General features: G+C 38.4%; 1 protein-coding gene across 2 annotated transcripts in view; it reads left to right on the top strand.

Annotated features, from left to right (window-relative positions):
• The window catches only part of CAMK1D (calcium/calmodulin dependent protein kinase ID), a 109,417-nt gene that overhangs the window by 66,879 nt on the left and 14,622 nt on the right, over window positions 1–27,916 (top strand). The window contains exons 3-4 of one of the 2 annotated variants that reach the window (XM_053463274.1): window positions 7,663–7,737; window positions 26,492–26,630. In XM_053463274.1, coding sequence (XP_053319249.1) covers window positions 7,663–7,737; window positions 26,492–26,630 — 214 coding nt within the window. The remainder of the gene's footprint in view (window positions 1–7,662; window positions 7,738–26,491; window positions 26,631–27,916) is intronic. The other variant, XM_053463275.1, reaches the window with a different exon arrangement.

The following is a 27,916-nucleotide window of genomic DNA, read 5'->3' as shown; positions in this document are numbered from 1 at the left end:
TATCATATAAGTCAAAATGACTTGAAAAACATGTTTAAAAAAAAAAATCCCTAAAATGGGTCTGTTCTAACAGCAATTTGCTCTTCACTAAACCTCAAATAAACTATAGTAGATTGGTAATTTCATCTTTGATGGTCAACCCCTAGAGTGCCAGTTATGTAGGAAATACGTAGCAGGCAAACTGGGCTCAGGAGAACAGCTATGTGTCTCCTCATGGAAAATTCATTTTCATGTATTTGAGTCACCTGCACCATTTGGGAATCTTATATAAGATCACAGCAGTATAGAATAGGACAGAGTCGACTCTGGACTGTGTCACCCTAGAATCTGCCCAACCAAAAAATAATGTAAGAAATGTCACTTTTAAACACATTATTAATATTTAGGTTTAGTTTATCAAATGGGTTCCGGGTGTAGAAAGAATGGAAAATGCATCCCACTTGTACATTCACTGTATGTATAAATATGCTGAGACACACCATGATTTGGTCATTGACTCTTTATACGGATATCTTTGATATATATATATTGATATATATAAATAACAGTATTAGGTTAACATACCTTCAAACTCATCTTCCCAAAGCAAGGGAGCTTTTTTTTTTTTTTTTTTAGGTAGTGCATTAGGGCAGGACCGTGTTAAGCGTTTTATGTAACTTTGTAATTTAATTATGGCTATTTATGAGTTTTAATACAAAGATTAATATTTAAGGTTAACATTTTTCCTTATTTAATAATGCATTATTGTGACTTTTCGGATTGTCAAACATTGTGAAATGTCATGCATTCTGAGCGCCTAGAAAAGAGAGCGATTTGGGTCGTAAACAGAATGTACCTCCTACACGCTAGGCATGGGATAAATTGTGAAGGTACAAGAAAATGCTCCTTGATAGCCCCTACGACAAGGTTACTTGCCGTTTATCTTGTATGGCTCTCAGACAGTGGCTAATTAGTGGTCCCAAAGGGCTTCGAAGTGATGTATTTAGGCTGTGTGCTGCTGGAAGCCTGGCCCAGACCAGAACCCTCAGCCATTCCCAGCACTTATCTCTGTGGCTTTTGTGCCCTCTGCTACGCATAGCACTGGGTGCAGGGTACTTATGGAGGCTGTGCCAGCTAGGTGTATATGGGCTGGTTATAAATGAGATTGCTGATTTCCCAAATGGCAGCATAGAGCCTGCTACTCCCCCCTTTCAGATCTGCCATCTCAGGCCCAGTTAGCCTAGGTATCCGACACTGCTGAGGATTATATATATTCTAGAAAATGTAACAGTATGTCTTTGCACCTTAAATGTGCAGACTTACGTTAAATGAAAAGAAGTGGCAAGTTACTTTTCAGAGATGTCCTCACATACATAATGTTTCAGTTGACCACAGGTAAGTAACACTAGGCACTGTTGCTGCAAATAAATGTATTTATTTTATTGTATAGACCGGTATAGACACACAATTTACATTTTGCAGCAATAAACTCACGAATGAGCAAAGAGAAAAACACTTAAAATAAATAAGCACAAAAGTAAAATATGGTGTAACTTGAGGACCAGAAGGTTTATCCTTTGTGATTCTGGCAAGGTAGCATCCGCTGTGCAATCTAACCTGTACAGCAGATGTGTAAAGGAATGTTACTTGATATAATACTTACCCCAGGTTTTTACGAGAAATACAGAAGAGGAGAATGCTTATCATAAAGAAATATACCTAGATATGCCAATGGTTTGGACCCACGTTAGCTCACACTTACATTAGTACAGTTAGCATGCTTGAATACTATAATTTTTAATCTGGAGAGGGGAAAGTATGTATTGTTTGTTCAAAAATGGTCAAAGGGGCAATAACGGGTGAGTAATAAATGTGATGACACTTTATATTGAGAAGAGATTGCGTTGGCTCTGTAAGTAGTGGTCAGTGGTATAGCTACAGGGGTTGCATCCTTTGCATTTGCAACTGATTGCCGTGTTCCTTTGGTTGTAGCTACATTTCTCCTCTGTGACCCATTGAACTGGCAGTCTAGTGAAGAAAAGAGGTCAACTATGCATCTGTGGGCAATCAGTTCTGGTTTAACAGTCTCCATGGTGTGCGCAAACCAGCAGGAAACTAGAGAAGAAAAACCTCTCGTAACAGAGACATAGGGCTGCTGGCACCTCTGCTAGATCTCCATGGACTACCACTGATGGATATCATCGCTGCTTTGTTTCTGAACCCGGGGGGTGGAGGTAGCCTCAGGAGCCACTCTGTCAAAGGTTATTTTTGCACAATAAAACATAAGGATGAGGGATCTTGGAACATGTGTTGCCATTAAGTTAGCTGCACTTTTAATTTGCTGGAAAAACAGATTGTAACTTTCTGAAAGATATGCTTTTTATGCAGCCTTATTTTGCTAAATTTGCTATATCAGAGATCTTGTATTTCATTCTAGTTGTATATTCCTAATGTGTCATATAGTTATAATTCCTGGGTCAACAGGGCGGGAAGTGATTGAGTGTGTTGATAATATATAACACTACTATATTGCACTGCCATAATTCTTGGCATTATAAGATTTGTCAGATGACTGCTTCTGCATCTTTTTGGCAGTACGGTAGTGATTTTCAGCTAGGTACATCTGCGAGGTACTAGTCTCATTGTATTACAGGAAAAGGGAAAGATCAAGCTGTGAACAGGTTACAACTCATTGGAGAGATTTCTGCCTCTCCTTTTTCCGAGGCTATTTTTAGTTATTTATATCTATAGCAGGCAGAAGTGAATTGGCTTTAATTGACAAGCTTGTCCAATACTGTAATAACATTGTTTCTATACTTTATTCCTGTGCCAACTTGGTTTGAGACAAGAATGAACTGTAAGTGCGTTAGGTCGTGTTTTATTTTCCTGTTGCAGGACGCATTGCAAAGTATTCATCCAACAAAGAATGTTTCATAAGCAAATTAAAAAATGAAACTCTTCCTTCTCGACTGACAGCTCAAACTGTCTTCCGCTTGTAGTGGTCGCTTATTCCCATGGTATATCAAGAATTATTATAGATCCAGAAGGAAGATGTTTGCAGGGAATCCAGATATTGGCTGTACCTACTTATTCGTGTGGAATTAACAACAAAAAAAATTAAGGGTCTCCTGTCTTTTGCCCCGTAGACACAATAGTTTGTCAGTATGGGAATTGTCTATGGCTAATCACATGGTGGTCTAGGGTGATGATGGGGAGCAGTTGCCAGACTATTCATGGTAACATACTTGTACCTTTGTTAGTAATGATCTGTGTTTGTTTCTCCATCTAGTCCGAGCATGCAGAAACATGTCAAATGGGTCCATTGCCTATGCGTTTCCGCTCTAGTCCCTAAATTTCCAATCATAATGACAAATATGTAGATGTATTCATTTAAGCAGAGGATTCAGTGGAGCTGAACATTTACACAAGCAAAGCAGACCCTGTGTATTGCATAGTTTCATTGTTGTGGTGACTTGGTTCATGCTTAAATACTTTCACACAAGGGTCTGAAATGTCAACTTCAGTGGCTGTATCCCCGCTATGGTTAGTTTTAGAATCTCTGCAGTTGACATGTAATTAAACAAACATATATGGCTCTTTGAACAGTATGACAACTGTAATCTATTTAGGTGGCTGTGGCACATGAGTTCTGGAGTGCAAGGCATGGCCTTAGAAGGTGAGTATGCCTGATCAGAGTCAGAGTGCATATGCCATGTATCCATATCTGACACTTACAGCCTGCCACGACACAACTCTGTTTTTGTTGTGGGAAACTATTAGTTAAAACATTGCCGTCATTGCTTCTGAATATTATTATAATCTGGGCGTGAAATTATGCGTCATCTTTTTTTTTTTTCCTTTTACCAATAAATTAGCTTTAAAAAAACTGATTTATCTACGCAAAACACATTTTTAATGTGTGTTATCTAGTCAGACCTGAAGGTAAATAAAGCTATTTGGCAAAAATGCATTTTGTTGTACCAAAACCTATAATTACATTTTCAGATGTGCCAATTTTATTTTTAATGGAAAGTGTTCAGAGGAACAGTATTTCTGCAGCTTGACACAAACATTCCATGCTGGCAGCGGTAAAGGGACAGAAGGATTTCTGCAAACAGAATTCTAGTGATTGAAAACTTAGAAGAGGTTTTATATGCCTGCCAGTTAGACTTATGCATGATCAGAAACATATCTTCCTATTTTAAAGCACCATGCCTAGCACATATTAGCAGGCATTATGCAGTCTTCCGTGATCCAGTTACCATATCCATGAAAAAGTGTTTGGGATTCTAGCCATCCATTTACTGGAGAACTATTTACTGTTAAAGCTTTTTTCTCTGTTAGTTTATTAATAAAACACTAATTTATACTCTGTAGCTTTATGTACAATATGCTGATGACGTGAGGTCATTTAAAGCCCCGCTGACAAACAAGCATTAAAGAGAAAATATGAGATGGGAATAAACAGCGTCATTCATATCTACTGTTTGAAATGGTGCATATATGAGTAGCATTAAGGACCATTTTGGTTAACCCCTTAACGACAATCCACGTACATGTACGGGGTTGCCGTGCAACGGGTTAACGACAATGCCCGTACATGTACGGGCTGCCGTTAAACAGCTGCATCGCCGCGATCGGCGGCTTTGCAGCATCCACGGAAGCCTCCCAAGTGAGGCTGACCGTGGATCCGGGGAGGGCAGCCCTCGGCAGCCCTCCCCGGAAGAAAAATGGCCGCCGCCGCACCGATCATGAAAGATCGCGGCGGCGCCCGGCTAAAACAGCTTAGGAAGCGATCTGAATCGCTTCCTAAGCATAAATGGTGTTACTGACATGCCTCGACATCGAGGCATATCAGCAACACTAGCCCCCGACCCCCGATCACCTTGTGATTGCTCCGAAGAGCAACCACAAGTGCCATCCTGTGAATGACGTTGCCGTCATTCACAGGATGGCATTAACAATAGATCTGAGTTCAGAGGGTCTATCCAGACCCTCTTGTGAACTCTCGAGCTCCTCCTGCAGGTTGAATGCAGGTACTGCATCCAACCATGCAAGGTCAATGGAGCCCAGCTCACTAATGAGTGATTAGTAAAAAAAAATAAAAAAATATTTAAAAAAAAAAAATAATTAAAAATAAAAATAATATGGTAACATATAAAAATCCCCACTGTCACCAAAAAAAAAAAAAAAATTAATAAGCAAGTCCTAAAATTCTTTATCTTTACAAAAATTCCAGCATGGAAAGAGTTAAAATATTGGCATTACAAATGCCCATAGGGTGTCTCGTATTAAAAAATGCATGAGTGGATGGGATAAATTGAATTGGCCGGGTTCAAAGGTGTCCCAAATATGGGACATGGGGGCAGTAGGATCAGATGTCTAAATGGCCAAAAAATACACACCTCACAAAGGCGGCCTTTTACCTCCCAAATAACCCAACAAACCCATGCATGTGGGGTATCACTGCGCTCAGGAGATGTTACTAAACACATATTGGGGTGTTGCTTGACACGGACATATACCAGGAGCGATAATTTTATACCTGAAGTACAACGTGTGTGGAAAAAAATACAAAAAAATTTACTACCATAAAGTTTCACAAAGGCTGGTGGTAAAATTAGTGCATGGAAAGGGTTAAATTACCAGCATGTGAAATACCTTGGGGTGTCTAGTTTTTAAAAATATATGACTTGATGGGGTAAATTGCATTGGCCGGCTTCAAAGATACCCGAAATGGCACATGGGGGGAAGAATTACCAGATTTGGAAAAAAAGGTTTTGAAATAGCAAAACGCTACCTGTACTTATTGCCCCATAACGTGCAGAAAAAAGCAAAAAAACATAAAAACATTGGGTATTTCTAAACTCAGGACAAATAGTAGAATCTATTTAGCAGGTTTTTTCATTCGTTTTTGCAGATGAGTAAAAGTTTTTTGTTTAAAAAGTGAGAAAAAGTAATTTTTTAACAAAAAATCCCCATATTTTATCATTTTTTTTATAGTAAATTAGATGATATGATAAAATTAATGGTATCTAAAGAAAGCCCTGTTTGTCCTGAAAAAAACAATATATAATATGTGTGGGAGCATGAAATGAGAAAGAAGAAAATCACAGCTAAACAGGAACACCGAAAAATGTTAAAATAGCCATTGTCCCACAATATACTACGAGTAAAAACCCCTATTGTCCTTAAGGGGTTAATTTTGCAGATACATGGTTTAGTTAAATTGCTTGGTCAATGCTGCTGTCAATCAACTTGTTTTAAGGCTTGCTAATCTCTACCTTGAGATAAGCACAGTTAAGATATTGTCACTTAAACTTTGAATCTGACAGTATTACATAGTTTTAGATAAAAGAGCATCAAAGAGACCGATCCTGAACCATTTTTGGAATGACCCAACTCCTGCATCCTCTCTGGGTTTATTCACTAAAAAGAGCGTAACCTAACGTCACTATTTATTATGAAGGTCCAACACCGGCAGGTTTCTCCAGCAAGAAGGGCTGATGCATAATTCAATGTGTAAGGAGACCATGAAGAAATCTTGCTGATATAACTATACTATTTTACAGAGTCAGCCCAGCTGTCCCTGCAGCTGACGCTCTCTGAATTGGCTGTTTGTAATGCATAGTCAAGTCTAGGAATGAAACGCAACTCCTGCAAACTCTACGCTTAACTCTCCCTTAAATGAATAAACTCCTCTGGGTTTATTAACTAGATGGAGAGTTGACATGAGTGTTGTGGTTTCAGTTCTTCATATCAGTTCTTTCAGTTCTTCATATCACTATACCTTATGAAGGCCCATCCAAATAAACTTCTTTTGCAAGAGCTCAGCTGGCCCTGTATTATGCATAGTTAAATTAGTGGATATTTTGACAGTCTCCTCACCCGCCTCACACCTTCTTGTTGGAGAAACCTGCAAGAATTGGCCCTATTTGATGTATAGTTGAGTGAGAAAGTTGAATCTGCAACAGTTCTCTCTTCATTGAATTGTCCCTCGATGTAGGTCTGGTAGTGTGGTTGAGTTGTAGATTCCACTAGAATGAGAGATCCTTGGAGACGCTGTCACCCCTCGGCCTATTATTACTAATACAGCAGGCTGGCCCAGGGGAAGAACCCTTGGGAACTTGTTGTCCAATCCAGTTGCACTTCCGACACAAAAAGGTATTTTCTGTCTGAGTACGTTATTCCGGTTTTCTTACTACAAATACCGGTAATCTATACAGTATAACTGTCTCTGGTAATTGTTAGCAAGAATTACCACCAGCATCCTCGGAGAGCCATGAATAATAGTATACAGCAACTGGAGTGTCAAAGGTTACCTGTCTACAATGTTTTCTGCTAATCTTTTTATTTGAAAACTTTTTTTCTGTCTTAAATGGCATGCAGATGACCAACATTAATCATTCCTTATCGCAGCACTGTGTCTTAGCAACTAAACCCGAATGTGTGTTCAATGTCTAGAAATGATTAGCCTTGGAATTAAATTATTGTGCAAAAAAAAAATCCCTGCTGCATCCTGTAGCAAGCCTCTTGGTCATAACACCTAATAACTCTGTATACGCTTGTGCACAGACAATAATGGTAACAAATGTTGTTTTTCTGCCAGGTGAACCCGTTTATCTGGGTTAATGATTCACCCAGGAGCTCATTTGCTTTTTTTTCCTTTTTTTCCTCCTGTAGAATCAAACATGAGAACATCGTTGCCTTGGAGGATATCTATGAGAGCCCCAGCCACTTGTATCTGGTCATGCAGCTGTGAGTAGTCATTCTTGAGTACCAAAAATCTCTTATGATAAGGACTCCTTTGATCACAGCAATCCAACCTATGATTCCTCTATGAGTGTAACAGGTTAGAAATGAGTTCTGTGCTGGTGTCATGGCCTGTAGTTATTAATCTGCCAGTTGCTATGGTTACTTGCCTATAACATATTTAATTATTCACACAATTAAAAAGCTGATATCTGTAGCATGTCGACACCATTTTATAAATTATAATGTAGAGTGCCAAGAACTGTCTTAGAACACTATTAAAAACATGCTTTTCAAAAATGTTGCTAACATATGAAAGTTGGATATTTGAGCTTTCCTAAAGAAATCCATTCAGCACATTATGAATACATTTGAATTAGCTCCGTTGCTTATTGTTATGAATACCCTGATGCTTAGATGCTACCAATATAAATAAAATGATCTTCTGACTCTAGCTCTGTGTTTAATGTTTTAATAATTTGTCCTCTGCCTTATGTTTTCTTACCTTTTATATTAGTTTTCTAGGCTTTGGGGGGGAAATCCCTGTGTAATGATGTGATATGCATTTAAAAGGGATGTTTGGTTCACTATTTGTATTTTAGTTACTGTGTATTCATGCTACTTAAGTAAAAGCAAACATGCTGATCCTTTTGGAATACGGTAACCTTTTTCATGAACTTCTTAAAATGCATTACAGTAAAGACCGCCATCTTATATTTGTAAGGCTACTTCCCTTAACTGAATTATTATATTATCTCTGGATCAACTTTTGTTTTAATATGGAGACAATACTGACTAGCCACAGTCTAGTGTGAATAGGCGAAATCTCTGATCCCCCCAACTGGCCCAATAATAAGTGGTGCACTAGGGAGCCGGATTGCCCAATAGTGCTCTTGGCTTTGTAGCAGATGGACTGCCACTCCCCAATTCTCTCCCTAAGCCTTGGCCGACTTAATAGCCACAGACTGGCACTTTGGCAAAGGCTTATTTACCCAGAGTGCAAAAGGAACTGAGCAAATGACAACCCTGTGTTAGATCTGATAGCAAATGGTAATTTGGTACAATTGGTCAGCCATAGCAGCAATCATCTGTGATGTGTGAGTGTTATCCCATTAAGTTGAACAGAAACATTCTTCATCATGTTAATTGTTATACAAACATATAACGTGATGACAAACAAAAGATGCCTAAAATGACATCAGAAACACCTAATATTTGCCCAGCAATTTTTACCATTTTAATTTATTGATCTACTTTTATTGATCTACATAGCACCATCACATTCCACAGCAGTGTACAACGAGTAAACAGGACATAACAAGCAGTGCATCACATAGCAATTTGGACTTAAAGAAACACACATTGAGGAGGGTCCTGGTCAAACAGTGCAGTCATCAGGGTATTTTGCCCCCATGTAGCAATGTTAGTGATCTTCTACTCTGTACTGCATCAGAGATTGTCATTGTAACCTGACATCTATGAGATGTGTTTGTAATGTCTCCGTTATTCTGTTGAACCTAATGAGATGGTTGTCGGGGAGTAACCATTGGTTTGTGTTGCAAACCACAACAGAAATAACGGTCTGTGATTTTTTTTTTATACAACTGAAATAGTGACATCATTAACTCAAGTGCCTGAGGTCCTCGCTGTGTTAAGGAAATCTGTAGAGTTTTTCCATACCACACATCTGCTGCAGTAATTTACACTCTAGAGAATCCTAATGTGTTTTTTCATCTCTCTCAAGAAAATGGCAAATAGTTGATTTTTTACAGTTCCATAAATAGCTATTTTTTTAAGACTCTAACATATTAGTATGCAACAGCACACGATCCTTAAGAGTCCGGGCTGCTAATTGGTATTATTCATTTAGTTGTTACAAAATACAAATGTTGCCATGTGCTAACAATGTAACACAAATACAACACAACCAATGAAAGCATGAAAAATAATTCAATGATGGGGAAAAAACTAGTGTGGTACTCCTTTCCCTTTTTTAATCATTTATTTTTCTTTCCTAGGATTTTTCATTTACATGCTTGCCTGCAATGCACAACACCAACACTGGCATTGTTCTTCTGGGTGATGTGGATATCTGTATAGGGGCCCATTTGGTTCATTCCCTCTTTAAAAACTGGGGTGCATTCGGAGGCATAGACAGACTTTATTTCTGGAGTATGAACAGTGATGGCAGATTGAGCTTCTTCGTGTCATTTGACCTTATCATCCAATTAGACACTTTTTTGTAGTCTTGTCCTGCAGTTACAAAGAGTGGAAGCTGCAAGGCTCCCCGTTTGTACGGAAAATGCAAAGCTTACAATTATTGTACCAGGAACGCCCAGCCAGTAGCCTACAGTCACAAGGGCAGAGATACTCTGTTAAGGAAGGAGCTTGTATACATACGTGTGGATTTATGTGGGGATGTATCTGTATAAATGCATGCAGGTCTGCATCTTCTGCATGTCTGTGTATGCTTGTACATTGATTATTCTGCTGCGATTATATCTAAAGAATTATTTTTATAATTTGTTGTTCCATAAAGAGTTTTTTTTAACAGTTTACTCAAGTTAACTTCCATGCAGCCTTGTGGGAACTTGCTTTGTAAAATACAAAACAAGTCCCCAAGAAACTGAAACAAGGTGTACATCCAGATAACAAAGTGACACATTTTCCACCTAGCTGCAGAGTGGTATCCCAGACAAAGCATGGATATCAGACATTATATACAGTACCTACTTGTTCTGTAAACGTGCTACTTTAGGGTTATCAAAGCTGATACCGTTGTATTGTCCGAAAATAAAAAAGATGTAAAGCTACATAAGCCTTCAGGACATCAGAGGTCACTTCTTCAGATGTAATCAAGAGAAGATACCTTTGAGATCCCAAAAGCGTATACCACTTTTTTTGTGCAAAATCTACATGCTCTTCTGTACTTTGTCTAGGTGTTTAATAAGATATATAAATGTGTTTGAAAGTATGAATTGAAAATGGAAAAGCAGTTATTTGACTCAAAAAGTTTATTAAACAGAGTTTAAAAAATGGAAGATTTACTGCTGTAAGTTATTACTCAGTGATAGAGAATGAATCAATTCACCTTCATTGAGCTGCATATTTTGACCCATATGGTTCCTCCATGCATACTATTCAAATGTTATGTATAAGTTATGCATAAAAAGCTGTCAAGCTCTTTGTACATAACGTGTCTGAACTTGTGTTCATAAACTGTGCAGGTGCAAAAAAGGGGTACAAAACAACTATGCCCTTGGTGTTTTATTAGTACTGCTTCATCAGAGGAAATTGAATGGAAGTGTTCTTCATCCATGCTTATGTGGTAGAAATATACATAAACATTTATCTTATTATGATATATTAAAAAAAAAAAACTGTTAACTGCTATCTTTAAAATCTACATTGGGTTCATTCCATTCACATGTGTACATACCTATTTACATATGAAATGGATTAAATGTAGTGGAAAGAATGAGCACACACTGGTCTGGGGTGGTAATAGTTAACTGTGAGAATTAGTTTATCAAATTGATGTTTGTGATGGAATTCACTTACGGTACAATAGAAAAAAAGAACACTGTTCTGTGTAGACATTGAATGGTAATGAGAAGTTATCACCAGTGGGATTTAGGAAAAGTTCACGTTAGAAATAAGGTGTAATTATATTGTGAACTGGCATGAAGGTCCATTAGTTGTTAATGTCGTTTTAATGGGTTGACAGAAGTCCAATTACAACAAATTATGTCCACATATGTCCAAGCATGGGTATATTACTGGGGAAATCTCACTGCTTAGTTTCCACTGAAGCTCTGCATGTTACTGCAAGGGAGTGATTGATTCTAAAAAAAATCTGCCGGACACAGCTTGAAGTACCTATCGTATGTTGCTCCTTAGTTAATTTATTGCCATCCCACCCTTTCCAGCATCTCTGATGTGACGATGTGTTACTTATGCGGAATGGACAGGTAATGATGGTCTCCTTTAAGTACATAGGAAGACTTTTTTGAGTACCTGACATTTCAGTGCTGTGTTCCATAGCGCCAGTCCTCACCTGACTTCAATTTCCCAGATCAATAACTTCATAGCTCTAGATTTTAATGAGGATTTCTATTCCCCAATTTCTTGACAATGTGGGGCAAATGATTAAAGGGACAGTCTAATATCCTTGACACCCCTGCTATAGAAGAATGCATGTTAAAGTAACCCTAAACCTCTCTACTTTAATATGCATTCTTCCAGAAGGAAAAAATTACCGTATTCGCTCGAGTATAAGACGACCCTGATTATAAGACGACCCCCCAAAATCAAAATATTAATTTAGGAAAAAAACAAAAAGCCTGAATATAAGACTACCCTATAGGAAAAAAGTTGTACTAGTAAATATTAATTCATGTAAACAAATTTTCATATTTAATAAAAGCTATGATTGAGAAAAATATATATTTTTTTATTTCCTTTTATTTGCCAACCTGCCAGTTATGCACATCTGCCCCCAGGCTTGCCACTCTGCCCCCAGAAATGCCTTATACCCCCATATTTGCCACTCTGCCCCATGATATGCCTTTTAACCCTCTATATGCCACTCTGCCTCCAGAAATGTCTTATACCCTCCTATATGCCACTGTGCCCCATGATATGCCTTTTAACCCCCTATATGCCCCTCTGCCCCATGATATGCCTTATACCCTTATATGCCCTATATGCCATATCATGGGGCTGAGTGGCATATAGGGGGTTAAAATGCATTTCTGGAGGTATATATATAACTGCTAACAGCAATCACACTCCTATCAAGCCAAGGCAGCCAGTACATGCTGGAACCTGTGGATGATAGTAGTGTGATTACAGCCTCCCTATGCCATGCTACCACCCCCACCCCCACCCCCTTACACATCCATGCTATCACACACACACACACACACACACACACACACTCATTCATTCCATACTTGTGCAAAAACCCTCCCCCACCCCCTTACCTGAACTGCAGATCTCCCACTCGCAGACTTCTGCAGGGGTCCGGCTGTGCGAGCAACTTCTCTGGCCCCGCCCCCAGAAGAAGGAGGAGGGAGGCAGCGTTATGTGAGGACTGTGATAGCTTCCTGTTCTCCTGCTGCTAATAGCAGAGACGCTAATCGCGATCAAAGCCCGGTAAGCAGCCTGGCCCCAGCAGCATGAGGTCTGATTAGAAGATGACCTCGATTATAAGACGAGGGGTATTTTTCAGAGCATTTGCTCTGGAAAAAACCTCGTCTTATAATCGAGCAAATACGGTAACAAAAAAAAACCTGAAACACAAACACTGACACAGGATTTGCAGGTATTCTACAAAATCCTCTTTCATTGTCCATGATCCTAAATTTCTTACCGCTGATTAACTGCTTAAACGTTCAATCAATGGAATTACAGGGCTTCCAATGAAAGCAGTGGGAGAAGTCATGTCACTGATTGACAGCGTAAGGAGCAAATCAATGGCAGGAAAAGTGCTACCATTGAAATCAATGGGAAGACTTTACACATGCGCGCTGGGCTCCAAACAGAATCGTGCATGTAGCATTCAGCAGAACCAGCACTGGATCTGACTGGAGAAGAGTACATCTAGTGCAGGGCATTTACCTGGAGGGTAGAGAAAGGGGCAAATGCATTTGGGATGGACCACACGGAAATTTAAAGGAACCATGTGGCTATCATATGTATTAAATTGCATATGGTCCATTGTACAGGGCTGCAGAGTATAATGGCACCATATAAACAATAGATAATAATATGGCTGGAGTGTTTCTTTAACTTTCTTACAAGGTAGTGCCACCTGTAGCAATCTCTGTCTGTCTTCATGAGAGTACCACGTGTGCTAAAAACAATCCATGAGCACAGGCTAAAAAACCTGCAGTGTTGAGAAGAGAAGTCGTTACTTCCACGGGGGTTATCAACACAAGCACGCAAAGGAAAATACATCGTTTCCTGCTGTTTGCTAAACTGTACATATATCTAAAAGATATAATTTTACATTTCACCTTTTTCCCATTACTTATAAAATATTCAATGCTTGGTCTACTGTGGGTATTTCTTTCAGAGCTGGAAGTTGAATAGGACCTGTTACACAAGGACAGCAATGGAGAGGTTAAGAGAGGGTCTTTCCAAACCATCTGACAATTGTCAATTAATTTCCTGCTTTGTGAGTCCAAATTACTTTAATAACATCCTTTGTGCTCAGTACAAATGTTCTTTTAATAAGACAAATGCTACAATGGCAGGAAGTACTTCCCAATAGGTGTAAACAGTGAAATATGTTCCAGTTTTCTGGATCGTGTCTCAGTGCTGCAATAGAAAGAAATGGCTATATGAATGTTTCCGTACTGAGCTTTACGAAGTATGAAAGCAGATTTGAAGCGGTCATTCTAGCTGTGCATTTAAAAATGCCTCCTCCTGTCTGCTGTAAACAGTTCTGTTTCCCCGTACAGACTTGGTATTGTTAAATGCAATAATCTAATCTGTAAAAATCGGTAGCTGACTTTCGTTGATCATTGTTTTTGAAATGTATGCCTTTAAAGTTGCAGTGTTAAAGAATAATCATGGAAATCTTGTGACCGGTTTTGGAGATAGAGACATTGGATATTACACACAAAAAATGTTTTTTTCTATACAGTTATTGGGTATTTTTTTTATAACAAAGGACATTACTGAATTGTATTCAGTCCTAATACTGGAAATATTTGTTCAGTTAGTGCCAATAATCGTGAAATGGCATAGATGTTGTCCCTGGGGACTAATCTTTCTCTTATCTTTGCGATATAAATATTATTGACTGTGCTCAGGGTCATGTGCTTGTTGGAAAAACAGGTGTGTTTTAATGTTTTGGAGAACATAAGCTGACAAGTTTTTGTATACGGGTTCCCGGTGTCTGTGTGGACATTATTACCGCAGACAAGTCACACTGCGCTCCATTCAACCTGGTGATAAAGGCATTTGCCAATTTAGTGTCTAGGGACAGCTTTGCTTCTACTGCTGACCCATATTTTCCACAAGAGTCTATTCTCAAGGGTTAGTATGTCTAGTTACTTTAAATGCCACTTGTGTTTCCTATATAGATACGGTTCAATGAGTTCCTTCATGAATGATTGTTTTCAGCTTGTCCTCAAAAGGCAAAACACCCTACAGTAATATATCTTTAGTAATATCTTGCAGGAAGGCACAATGTGCGGTGTCTCCCTCACTCAACAGTGGTTTAAACCACAAGACAGCATCCAGCGTTTCACAAGCTATTCAGTTATGGCTCTCTCAGGAAATGTCCAAAGAACAGTTCTCGGAATTGATCACCTATGCCACGTCTTTGCAGCTCTTTAGCTGAAATAATGAGGAGCTAATTTGCTTTCTATGACTGCAAATTTGGTTTTGTCAAACAAGCTTTACCTGAAGTATTTTGGTGGCCCTCCATTTTATTTTGGTTTAAACCCAAGTAAGGCATTTTCCTCAGTTTCCACCTTCTGCAAGAGATCTTTTTTAAAACTATAACTTTATACGGTTCTTTATTAAGCTGTAGTATATAAACTTTGCACCTTTTATAGAATTCTTTTTTCCGCCTAGTACTTCCTGACCAGGTAACGTACAAAGTGGTATGTAGTCTCTTTCGGCTAAAATTATATAGGAATTAAATAAGTGCCTAAGTTTTACCGTACCTAAAAGACTGAGCAGACCGGTTACAATAAAATACAAAATGCAATTAGTCTTTCTCTCTGTACGGAACACATACTTGTTTTCCAGATACAGGAAGTGGTGTCATGGTTCTTGTAAATTGACAAGTTAATAATCACTGCCTGTGGAGCATTATCAACTATTCACACAAAGCAAAGCTTTAAGCATTGCACATATTCAGGTATGTATTTTAATTACTAGACTTGTGCATTAGGATTCGTATTAATTTTATTTTAAATGAAATCTACCATTTGTACGTATGTCCAAAAACAAGGACCACCACTAAATAAACAAAAATAAAGCAGACAGCTAAGAATTTTCAATTGCATTTTATGTTTTTACTCTCTCTTACTCATGTGCTCATACTTTCTCTGTCTCCTTACCTTCTCCGCTGACCACTTGCACACCCCATCTCATTTTTCTGCAATTCCACTTCTTGTCCTAACTCTTCTTGTTGTTTTATATAGCGCCGTCATATTCCGTAGCGCTGTAAAATGGGTAGACAGGACATAACAAGTAGTATATAACATAACAATTTGACTTACAGAAACAACGGGTAACGAAGGCCCTGCTCAAGCAAGCTTACAATCCAGAGGGTAGTTCTTCTGTATTCTTTCTTATATCTTGGTTCACTTTTCCCACTACATTAACCTGGCCTCCTAGAACCCTTCCGCAAAGGGGCAGTCCCTTTCCTCTAATTGGAGGAATGTGTGGGAAGCTGTCCTTGTAGGGCATGCTGTGGAGAAGTACTCCAAGAGACCAGAATAATGCAGGCCGATACGTGGAGAAAGATACGCTTTTGTGCAGAGGGAGTGTGTGCGAAGACTTCGCCCTTTTGTGGAAGCACTCTGGGAGGCCTGATAACGCAGAGGATAGCAGGAGAAGAGTTGACCAAGATAGAATACAGAAGACGCGAAGAACAAGAAGAGGCAAGACAAGAAGCAGAGCTGCACAAAAGGATTCAGGGATGCATTTGGCGCAGAAGGTAGGTGAGACATCGAGAATGACAACAAATGTTGTTTCCGAAATGAGAGAGCCCTCTGAAATATCTTCAAATCATTTTTGGTCCATGTGCATAAATCTGTTAATTACAGCATTCATATTTAGTAACATTTTGCTTAGTACAGTCTGTTTACAGCTACAGTGGAAAACTAATTTCCAATAGAGAAAAGTTTTTTAAATTGTGTGTGTGTGTGTGTGTATACATATGTATGTGTGTGTATATATATATATATATATATATATATATGTATATGTGTATATATATTATATATATATATATATATATATATAATGAAGGCCCATCGTTAATTGGTTTCTGCGAAAGAGCTTGGCTGAAGATGTATAATGTATCGTTAAATCAGTGAGGTTTCTTCAAGGTCTTTTCATTCAATTATGCATTGCTCTGGGTCAGCTCAGCCCTTCAAGCTGGAGTAACCTTCAAGTGATGGCCTTTGAAACAACTTCTCCCCTTCAAACTCTGTATTGATGGTTGTCTTAATCTAAAAGAGAACCAAAGAGCAAAGAAAAGATCACTAGACCATCCACCTCAGAAATTGCTAGAAATGTATTACTGAGAGTGACTATATCAGCTGATGGCTGATTTAGCACACCATGCAGTTACACCCAACAAATACACCTTGAACTTCAAACCAGTATTGCACTGCAGCCCACCCTGGCTTGGTCTCTACCAATTTCCACAGTTGCGGGTACCATATAGTCTTCTTAGGCGCCAGCAAGGTGACCACAAACCGCAGAATATTAACCCATGTTAATCAGCAGAGAAGTTGAGGAATAAACCACTGCCAGCTGATGACCAAGTTTTCACATCAGGCAGATACACCCATGATATTCACCAAGAGCTTCAAACCAGTTGTATTGGCCATCACTGCCGCTGTTGCGGAAATACCAATATTAGTCTTCTTAGCAATCCATTCCTAGAGTTCCAGATCTTCTCCCTGCCTAATCCTGGTTGAAAAGAAAGTAAGAAATTGCCACCTCTGTTTATGTACCTGCTTGATACAAAGGTGTAAACATGACCAATGAATAAGAGGGACACAAAGCATTGGCCAGCAGTCATCCCCTGTCATTATTGGTTCGGGGGGGGGGCATTTTCACTAAGCCATTCCCCAGTGTGTGGTAGTGTAGACCTTTACTCTCACAGTATCTAAGGATCAGTTAGCCTATTCTGAACAAGTAGGGGTCACAAAAATGATCACCTGGCTTATTGAGGATTCTGTGCAAGTGTTGTGAAGTCCTAAGTATTGGAAATAGTTACCTTTTAAAGAGAAGTCTTATACTAATTAATCTTAACACCATAAAAAATGTCTGTTATCCAATGACACAAGGAAGGAATCACTTCACTAGGTCCACAAGCAAAACCCCTTAGCTCCAACATGCCCCTTTTATAACTTCAAGTCAGGGCAAGCGCTCATTTACAAGGATCATTGGTTGCATGCATGCAAGTCAGAGAATGTTTTGCAGTGGGGGTATCCCTTGCGAGTTCCTTTCTGTAGAAACAGAATTAAACCTAATGTCTATACAAATCCAGTGCTCTTATTTTTGTGAAGTATAAGGCCTGAAATAAATGAATAAAAGGACTGACGCAGATAATAATTCAAATCCAAAAAACTCGGTATCAAATACAGTCTATGACTATAGGGCCAAGTGAAGATCTGGTTGTGGGTTAATTTATATTAAATAGACAACTAAAGGGCAAAGAAAAGATTACTAAACCACCAATCTCAGAAACAGATACAATACAGAATTGTATTATTGAGAGTGGCTATATGGACCTACTGTTACAGAAAGAGTATTTTCACTAATCTACGCCCTTACAAAAAAATTACAGTGAAGTACAAATGCAGTAAATGTGCAGTAATACTGCAGTAAAACTGCAGTATTGCAGTTTTTTCATGTCCAAAAAATAGCAGTATTACTTCAGAAAAACTGCAGTAATTTTTCGTAAGGGCGGTCCAATGTTAGTGGTCTTCTAGAGTCAAAGACGTGAATTTAATTGTACCAGATGCCCAAGTAAGCGTGGGAACACACAAGACATATTTACCTGCTGTGTACAAAGAAATGAGGATTAACAAATACTCCTATATAGTGTTCTGCGTAACCAAGCCAGTGCCAGGCTCCTGTATACCGGGACAGATGGGAGCCTGGCTTTTGGTTCGCATTGTTTGCACAGAACACAAAAACACAGTGATTGCAGTTCTGTTGTCGCAGTTTTCTGGCATTGTATTATTCATTCTGAAGGGGATATGTTTTGAGTGCTAATATCTTCCATGCTTGGTATAAAAGTGTTTGTTGAGCTCAATAAACCTTTTCTGTTCAGGAAAATGGTAAATCATTTGGTTTATTGAAAAATACACACATAACATATCACTGTAAGGTGGGATAATTTTAACCACCATAAATGTTTACAATATTTTGTAAATATGATAAGCAGTTGGTAGGGTGCAAGATGAGAATTGGCATTGGAATGCTGGAGGACAGTGGGTGGACCTCTCTGGTAATGGCTACTTGAAGGCTGAGATCCAGAATTTTGATATCAAGTAGGATTTGCCCCGGCTTGCTCTTTTGTTTTCCTCTATATGTAACCGCGGTAGTATATCCAATACACACTGCTACTTACAATTAATATTTCAAAAAATAAATTAATCAGAGATAACATTGAAGACCATCACCTTCAAACATATCAAGCAAGACATTTTGAGAGTATATACATCACAATACAGCACAAAAAAATGCACCTGATACTACAGAAGAAAGCCACCTTTAGCAGCCATTTCGTGTTGGGAGAAAGTGTGCTTATATCCTGGGCCAAGACTGAGTTTTGATCAAGGGAGACATAAATATAATCTAGTTTGCAAAGAAATAGAAGTTTGAAAACTGTCAAAAGAGGAGTCCTAAAACATTTGAATTATATTTTTGTACATTTCAAATTGTAGGGATTCCCAGCACCATAAAAAAGATCAAAAATATTGGTTGGTAAGAATCACAGACAAAAGGGTTAAAAATGTAAGGATGTATCCACAAATAATGAAACAGGAACCATGAACATTGTCTATCTCAAGAGAGAACCATGCTTACTGGAACTGTGCCCACTTTATATGCTCTAATGATTTGTACCACTTTTTGTGTTTATTTCTATATCATAATATCACAGTATGCACTTGCCATTTATTTGTAATAATACACTGTGATGCTGAATCCCAGAAGATGTTATTCTTGTGGGGAGGTGGGGTGGCCTTCTGCCTCCTACTACCCCATGAAGACTTCAGTGGCTCCCCATTTCCGAGGGGGTAGAAGAAGACCTGTTTTGGTCTGGAGGGCAATAAAGCATTGCATATCCCTCTTGGGGAATGTGACCACAGAATATTATTTGGTATTCGGTGATTTCGGTTGTTGCTCTACTTCTTCAACTAACAGTAAGTTTTATAATTCAAATGGATCTGTTATGGGCTTTTTAAGCTTCCCATTTTTGTATGTGTTTTGAACAGTCCACATGAACAGTCCACATGCAGTCAATTATTTGCCAAGTGTGTGTTGTCACTTTATTACTGGCATTCCTGGCAACTCTCCGGGTGTCAACACCCAAATCGTCCGGGTCGTGGGAGAGGGGTCTTTACAGGCCCCCCTCCCTGTCCATTTCCTCTTTAAATGGGGGAGTTTCCTGTAATGTCAGCGGGGACGCCTCCTGACGTCTGTGGGAACACCCCTAACGTCAGCCCGCAAGGGCTAGCTCCAACATGCCTCTTTTATAACATTCAGCGAGGGCAAGCTCTCAATCACAGCTTATTGGTTGCATGGTCGCATGTTTTGACCAGGTCCTATAGTGAGGAGAGCTTTATATCTATTCCATGCCTGTTTAAATTCCCTCACTGAATTAGCCTCCACCACTTCTCCTGGGAGACTGTTCCATTTATCCAGCACCCTTTCAGTAAAGTAGAACCTTCTTATGTTACATCTAAGCCTCTGACCCTCTAATTTTAGACCATGACCCCTTGTTCTAACGTTGTTCTTCCTTTCAAATAAGCTTGCATCCTGTACTTTGTTTAATCCCTTTAAGTATTTAAATGTTTCTATTGCATCCCCTCTCTCTTCTTTCCTCCAAGCTATACTTATTGAGATCCTTTAATCTTTCCTGATAATTTCTGTCTTGCAAACCACTTACCATTTTTGAAGCTCATCTCTGAATACTCTCCAATATGTTAATATCCTTCTAGAGATGGGTCTCCAGAACTGTATGCAATACTCCAGGTGAGACCTGACCAAGGATCTGTGAAGTGGCAGAACCACCTCCTTCCTGCCAGTAATGCCTCTTGCTATACAACCCAGCCCCCTGCTTGCTTTTTCCAATGCTTTATTGCCTGACCTTGACCTTTTAGTCATCAGAAATAATTACTCCTTCTCTTCCGTTGTCACCTACAGAACAGTGCCCTCAATGCTATATTCTGCCTTGGGATTTTTATGACCCAAGTGCTTCTTATTAGATGATTTAGTGGACCAAACAGCATAACTATGCAAACATAACTATGAAAGAGTGGTGGTCCCAGAGAAAAACAGTGAAGAACTGACAAACCAGTGAGGGCAATCTGTTTACCTGGAGGTCATATACAAAACCACTGCAATGGTCTCATGGTACAAACTAATGTGATTTTTTTTTTAACCATTTTAGACACCAGGTAATTTATTTTAATTCACCAAACATTGGTTTCTGGTTATGTATTAGTTCTCATATATGTTTTTTGGTTGTGTCCACGATGTTACTGCTCAGGGCCAAATGGTAGCCTACATTTCTGGGGTAAATATTCCCCTGCAGTGACAAATATATGAATAGAATACCACATTTGGCATGATTGCTGAGATTCAAGGGACTGAATGAGCAGTGCTGTCATGTAAAAGAAAACAAACTTCTTTCCAATGTACCATGTTTTTTTCATCACCGTATCTATAACATATATACTGTATATTACAAAATCACTAGTGAAAAAGAGAAGTGAAGTAAAAACGTTGCTACAGTCGCATAGCTAACCCTAAATAAATTAACGATGCAGTTGAACATATGTATTTTCCTGTAACACACCGTTTCACACTGTCTATAACTGATATTACTGTTGCTAGGCAACAACACTCGTGTTCTAATGCAAATGAGTAGATGACTGAAATAACCTGTGAATAAAAAATATGTTCATAGTGCATGTGGATAGAAATAGTGAAAATGTTTACCTAATATGTTAAAAATCACACCAAAATTATACTTTTAATGAAGGGGCAGAAATTTCCAATTACTAGAGAAAAAAGCACCTTTAATGAAGGCGCTACTTCTCACTTACTCAGAATGCTTTGTGAAGCTAAGTTGGGAAGATACAATCAGGTTTTGACTTATTAAGCACACACAAATACACTTAGATAAATAAATACAAACACACATTATTACATAATAACATACAATATGTTCCAATTGATATCATTCTATAGCCCTACAGTGAATAATAATGAGTGGTGATCAGTAGTGTTTTGAGCTATTCTAATTATTTAAAATAAATGTATGTTTTAAGTATTTCCACTTCAAAATGAATTCTATGTTCTATCATATTAAGGGACTAGTTGTTTTATTGTTTGATGGCCAGATCTTTATTGGATTTTCTTCAAAAGCAGATTTTCCATTTTTATCTAATAAATAGAAATACATTTGATGGATGACTCATACTTTTTAAAAAAAGATTTTAAAAAAACTGATTTACTTTCTAGCTAAATTATATAACACTGTGTATCCTTTCTCGGGCAAAGCAGGCTCCTTATTTTGTTTAAGAGGGGAACACAAGAGAACTGGGGAACCTGGTTCATTGGTGCGGCTCGAGTGAAATCACATCTTTCAATTAGAGGAACAGGTGCAGAAGTACACACTTACTATATGATTTAGACAGAGAATTCCCAATAGATATTCAATTTGTCCTGCATTAGGCAATGATTTCTTTTTCTTAACCCTTCAAGACACCTACTGTTTACACTGAAATCTACAAGACAAATACCCCTTTCAAATATAGAGCATTGTCTAATGTTTTGTAAAAGGGGAGAACATGTTCTTTAATTGTCCATGATGTAGTATCCTAGCCCTCATCTGAATCAACTTTCTTATGATATAGTTAGTGAAATTAAGAAACTACATAGGCTTTATTCACTAAACTGAGAAGTGGTCGGAGAGTTGGGTTTCAGCTTCTTCACTTTATGAAAGTTCAACATCAGTGACAGTCTGTATACAGGGCCAGATGCGCTTGGCTGGCCCTGTATAATGTATAGGTAAATCATTGAGATTTCTCTGAAGGATATACAGGATAGCTCAGCCCTTCTTGATGGAGAAACCTTCCAATGTTGGCCATTCATAATGAATAATGAAGTGGTGGAGTTTGTGAATAAACCCTATGGTTTTATTACTTGGCACAATGAATTTCATATCTATATAATCTTCGAAAGAGCACAAAATACCCCATTAACATGCTTTACAAGTACTTTGATATTATTAAGCTGGAGACAATTACATTACATGCACTTTTACAATTATTTTTACCCTCCTAGTGTACTAGTGTCCCAAATTGCACCTTTTCTGTTACTCGAGGAAGGCTTTCTGTATATTTGACATGTTTGAAGGGAATTTTAAATATCATTTCTCTAGATAAATATCTGTGAGGATGTATTTAAATAAGTTTATATTCTCCATAGTGATTATATATACACTTCTGCTGCATACTTTCAAAACACATAGTGCCCTGGCCATTTGGTAAGAATTGCATAAAAACATTTTTAGATTTTGCCAAGGTTTTCATTAGCTGTTGGCAAGAAACCCAGACATGCACGAAAGAACAAAGTCCTGAAGCTAAATAGGGCTTCACGAAAACAGCAGTGTTTGGGCTCCCCCTGTTGGAACATGTTGGTATAGCATCTAATTTGAAACTATGTCTTAAGTTACATAGCAGCTGTATAAAATATTGAAGGTGATCTATTACCTTCAAGCTTTGCTCATAACCAATTTTCCCATTTGTTCTCCCTCCCCACCCTTACAAACGCTGCCAGGATCAATACACTATACTCAAACTCGGTTATTTAAGTTACCCATGTTTGTGCATTGTTTTTTCGATCATCGTTATTGATGCTATTTAGTTTAAGAGGGATTGTATTTTTTGTAAGGCATGTTTAGATCACTCGTCCCCTAAACCAAACTTAAAAGAGGGGGAGGAATAATTAAACAGGCCCTGAGAAGGAGTTAAGATGGTATATAATACATATACACTGTATAATTTAACCCCTTAAAGACAATGGGCAGTCCCAAAATCCATTGAAAACAATGCATTTTGAGCCCGTACATGTATGGGCTTTGTCATTAAGGGGTTAAACAGCATTATATTGGTGTCACGAGGCTATGTAGGAAAATGCATGCTTTGTATTTTGTTTATATGAAGTTATGTTCTGTATAATAGGTTTAGGGTATGTTTACAAACAGAAAATACATAATCCAGTGTCTTTTTTTTTTCCTGAAATGCAGATATTCCTATATATCTGTATTGTCTTAGCCGCAAAATGTATGGATGCTTTTCCTGGAAACACAGACACTGTGACAGGAGCAACACAGGCAGAGAGCAGATGGGAGACAAGCTGCTGTAAACATCCTGGTTGTCTACTCGCTGCAAAGAGCACATGTGCAAGGGTTTAACTCCTTCAATGCCTGAGGGAGATCAAACACATCATTATGCAGTAGGACACAAAGAAACATATCAGAGCAGAGCCCGACATTTTGCAAGATTTTGATTTAATGTATGTAGTATTGGCATTACAGATGGGGCATGCGTCACCTAAAGGCTTGGCAATGTTTATAACTAAATCAGCCTTTCAGCTATCCCCTTAGCTTTTTCTGTAAATATCATGGCAGTAAGGGAGCAGGAGAGTTTATTGCAAGTGTTTATATGTAGCACACGGTGCCATCATGTTGCAATTATACAGCTCCTTTGATGCCCCCCCCTTTGATTTGTTGCACGATTACTCAACATTCTATGGTTGTACCGTGCACATTGGTGTAATGTGTGTGTGAATACACAACCAGGAAATGAGCACCTGAGTACTGCACCGTGGCAATGAGTACGTTCAGTAGGTGTGTACACACATCATACTTTAACACAAAGCAGACCTCGTATCATAAAGAAGGAGTGGGAAATGCACATGCGGGTTAAGAGAGGTGAGGTTATGCCACAAAAAGTAAATGTAGATGAAGTATGATCACTGGCCGCAATTAGTTTTTTTGCATTATATGAAATAGTAGAAAACACTTTGTTATTAGAAATAATGTACAATCTACTGTCTCCTCGGAGGATTGGGATTCACATACAGTCGTTGTGTCCACCGTTTCTCCACCAGCCACATCCAGAGGTGAGTTTAGGAACCTATTGCAGGTGCTGGCAGAGGAAAGCAGCTAGGTGTCCACGTTACTTTGCTTGTATTGCGTTATCTATTTGCCGGTGGTTATCTACAGCTTCTTGCGATGAGGCCAGACAATCCAGCATGCATTTAATCTATTGGGAAATTATGTGCATCAAACGTTAGGCATTCATATTCCTCGGCCATCTGGTTGAAAACTGGCAGGTTGCTCTCATCCATCAGCCTTGCATGATAATGAAAGTGGAAAACAGTAATAATAAGTTTATTATACAATGTGACCTGAAGGTATAGCGATAAATATAGCGATATATAGCGATAAATATATGCAACTGTATTTCTGCAGCATTTGTTAATTTTCAAGGCAGTAGATTTAATAGGGATCTATATGGCAGCTTGCCACAAGCGAGCTTGTATTCGTTCCAAGCATACGTTGTCACGGGGTTCTCACCTTGTTCGTCCCGTTAACTTGTATATGCTGGGAAAATCTCAGTAACATGAGGCATGTTTCAATAACATGGCAATCAAGCCACCAGATGGCTCCCTGATGTTTGTAATCCGTGTAAAAAAGAAAGAAATGAATGAATTGTCTTCAATCACTTCTGTCAAGTAGTTGTCCTAATCAAGAACATGCTGCCATTTACATTATGAAAACCAGTTCTAAACAAATGTATTAAACGTGATAGCTTGCGGCACAAAACTGTAGATCCCTTTTAGATGATTTTTATATGATACACTTCTTAGTGTTTGGGTTCTCAAACTAATTCTTAAATTGTGGAGATGTCATTTTTCTTGTTAAATGTACTTCCTCCAACAAATCGGTAGAAACTAGTGCTTTTCCCCCAACAAGTGGGAGCAGCAAGCACTCCGTTGCCAGCATTGTTAGACAGCATCTACTATCTGTACATTTACTTCCTAAAGGTCAGAGACTTCAGCATTACAATTTATGTTGCAAGGTGACATTTCCACCATTGATTAACAAAAGTAAAACTAATAGGGAGCCACCTTACACCTTTTAGTGATCCATCATAGAAATAGATGTAAAGTTACAAAAGCTTTTGGGACCTCAGAGATATCTTCTTCATTTGGATCATCTTCCATGGTACTTTCTTTTTGAAAGAATATCAGCCTTTGGTCGTATGGTTTTATACACCTATTTTCTTTTTTTTCTTCTCTATAAAATACATAATTCAGGTACATAAATGTGAATAACGCATTACTGTCAAAGTAATGTTTTAATTCCTGAAGTTCTTGTTGTTTTTGCTAGATGTTGTTTATTGTTTAATTTTGTGGCTGTGGATATTCTGTTTGTAAATGTTGCCAGCGCTTCGAGCATAAAGTCAATGTTACCACAGTTTGAAATAGCCTATTAATATTGTTTCCGTGTTGTCGGATAACTATTACATTACATTTTAGTGACAAAGAGCCAGAAGATTCCATAGCGTTATTAGAATAGTGGAGACTGAGAATTAATGATAACATTAACACTGGCAATATACAAAATTGGCAATAACAATAATGCTTGTTAAGACAATCTTATAATCTATTACATAACACCTGATATATGCTGTTGCCTTTCACATCAACACGCTATTTTTAATAGTGTAAACTTTCTTGTGTCTTTTAGCGTTTCTGGAGGTGAGCTATTTGACAGAATAGTGGAGAAAGGATTTTACACGGAGAAAGATGCTAGCACCCTCATCCGACAGGTTTTGGATGCTGTTTTTTACCTTCACAGGTTGGGTATTGTGCACAGAGATCTTAAGGTAAATATATATATATAAATCACCATATTTTCCCTAACTTTTAAAAATGAAAACTAATTATGATTATTAGGACGTTTATCAAACACTTGCGTGGACAGTCTAGTGTCTCAAACAACTCCATCAATAAATAATGCTTAGTACTTTAATGTGCATTCTTGAACCTGAAGAATATAAAGTAGTTCCTTTTAGGATAAGCTGCAGCTCCAGGGCTGCATTGCACTGCCCACACCTGTGCTCTGGTTCTCTTTCCACTTTTGGCTGCTTGAGGCAGCCAGTCATTGGCAGGAACGTGCACTTTTTATTCAAGCCAGGGCTGGAGCTGGCTGGTGGTGAGTATAACGCACGTGTACTTTGGCTCGCAGATGTGTGATATTGACTACAGGATATGCAGTCAGGTAGTTCTAGCTCCTGGCTCATCTAAGATTTCCAGCGGGCACAATAAGACACCCCGCACACATGCACATCGGGCTGCTGGGCTGCCACTGATTGCTTGATTCATGCAGCCAAAATCTGGCTGCAATTATAAAGAGTAGATGGGGAGGACTGCTGCAGCTCTGCAGTTGCAGTGCTTCGCCAGGGTAAGTGGCATTTCCCCCCATGTTAACAAATGAATATTAAAATATGTATGATGTGCTTTTATATGCATTCTGTACTTGTGAAGATGTTTAGGGCAGTAAACCTTTTGTGAAATGTGCAGTCTTAAATAACGGTGCAAAGTCCACAGCGTAAATCACAACTCGGTTATCCATAAAAAGTGGTTTTGGTCCAAAATGTAAAAAGTGATCTAAACACAAATTTAATGGTGTTTATCGGCAGAAACACGCTGTTGATTTCTGTAGTAATAAAACCACTTGTCAATTTTTACACCAGAATGATTCTTGGTATGTGTAAATCCCAATGTTCTTAAGTGTCAATAAATGATTGGACAAAGGGGGCATTTACTCATGGTCCCCATTGTGGCATCATAATTATACATATCAAAGCAGTATATGTATTATGAGGGCCAGATGGGCATTAATGCATAAAAGGGGATTATTGTCTTTAAATCTGGCCTTAATTTGGGCAAATCCAATTCTATTCCAGCTTTTTCAGACTTCCGGACTGGTAGAAATCCCCTGCCCCGAGGATAGAGGTTTATTTATTCTTGGTTTAGGCTGCATTACTACACTTCAGTCAGGATAGATGTCATTTATGATTATGTGAAATGACTTAATTCCGTCTACAGATCTATTATTAACATTGCAATGATTAATTTCTTTTAATAAGTAAGGAGCCGAACAGTATTT

This window comes from Spea bombifrons, chromosome 4 (genome assembly GCF_027358695.1).
Source record: "Spea bombifrons isolate aSpeBom1 chromosome 4, aSpeBom1.2.pri, whole genome shotgun sequence".
Lineage (NCBI taxonomy): Eukaryota > Metazoa > Chordata > Amphibia > Anura > Pelobatidae > Spea > Spea bombifrons.
This window is presented reverse-complemented; position numbering and strand designations above follow the sequence as displayed.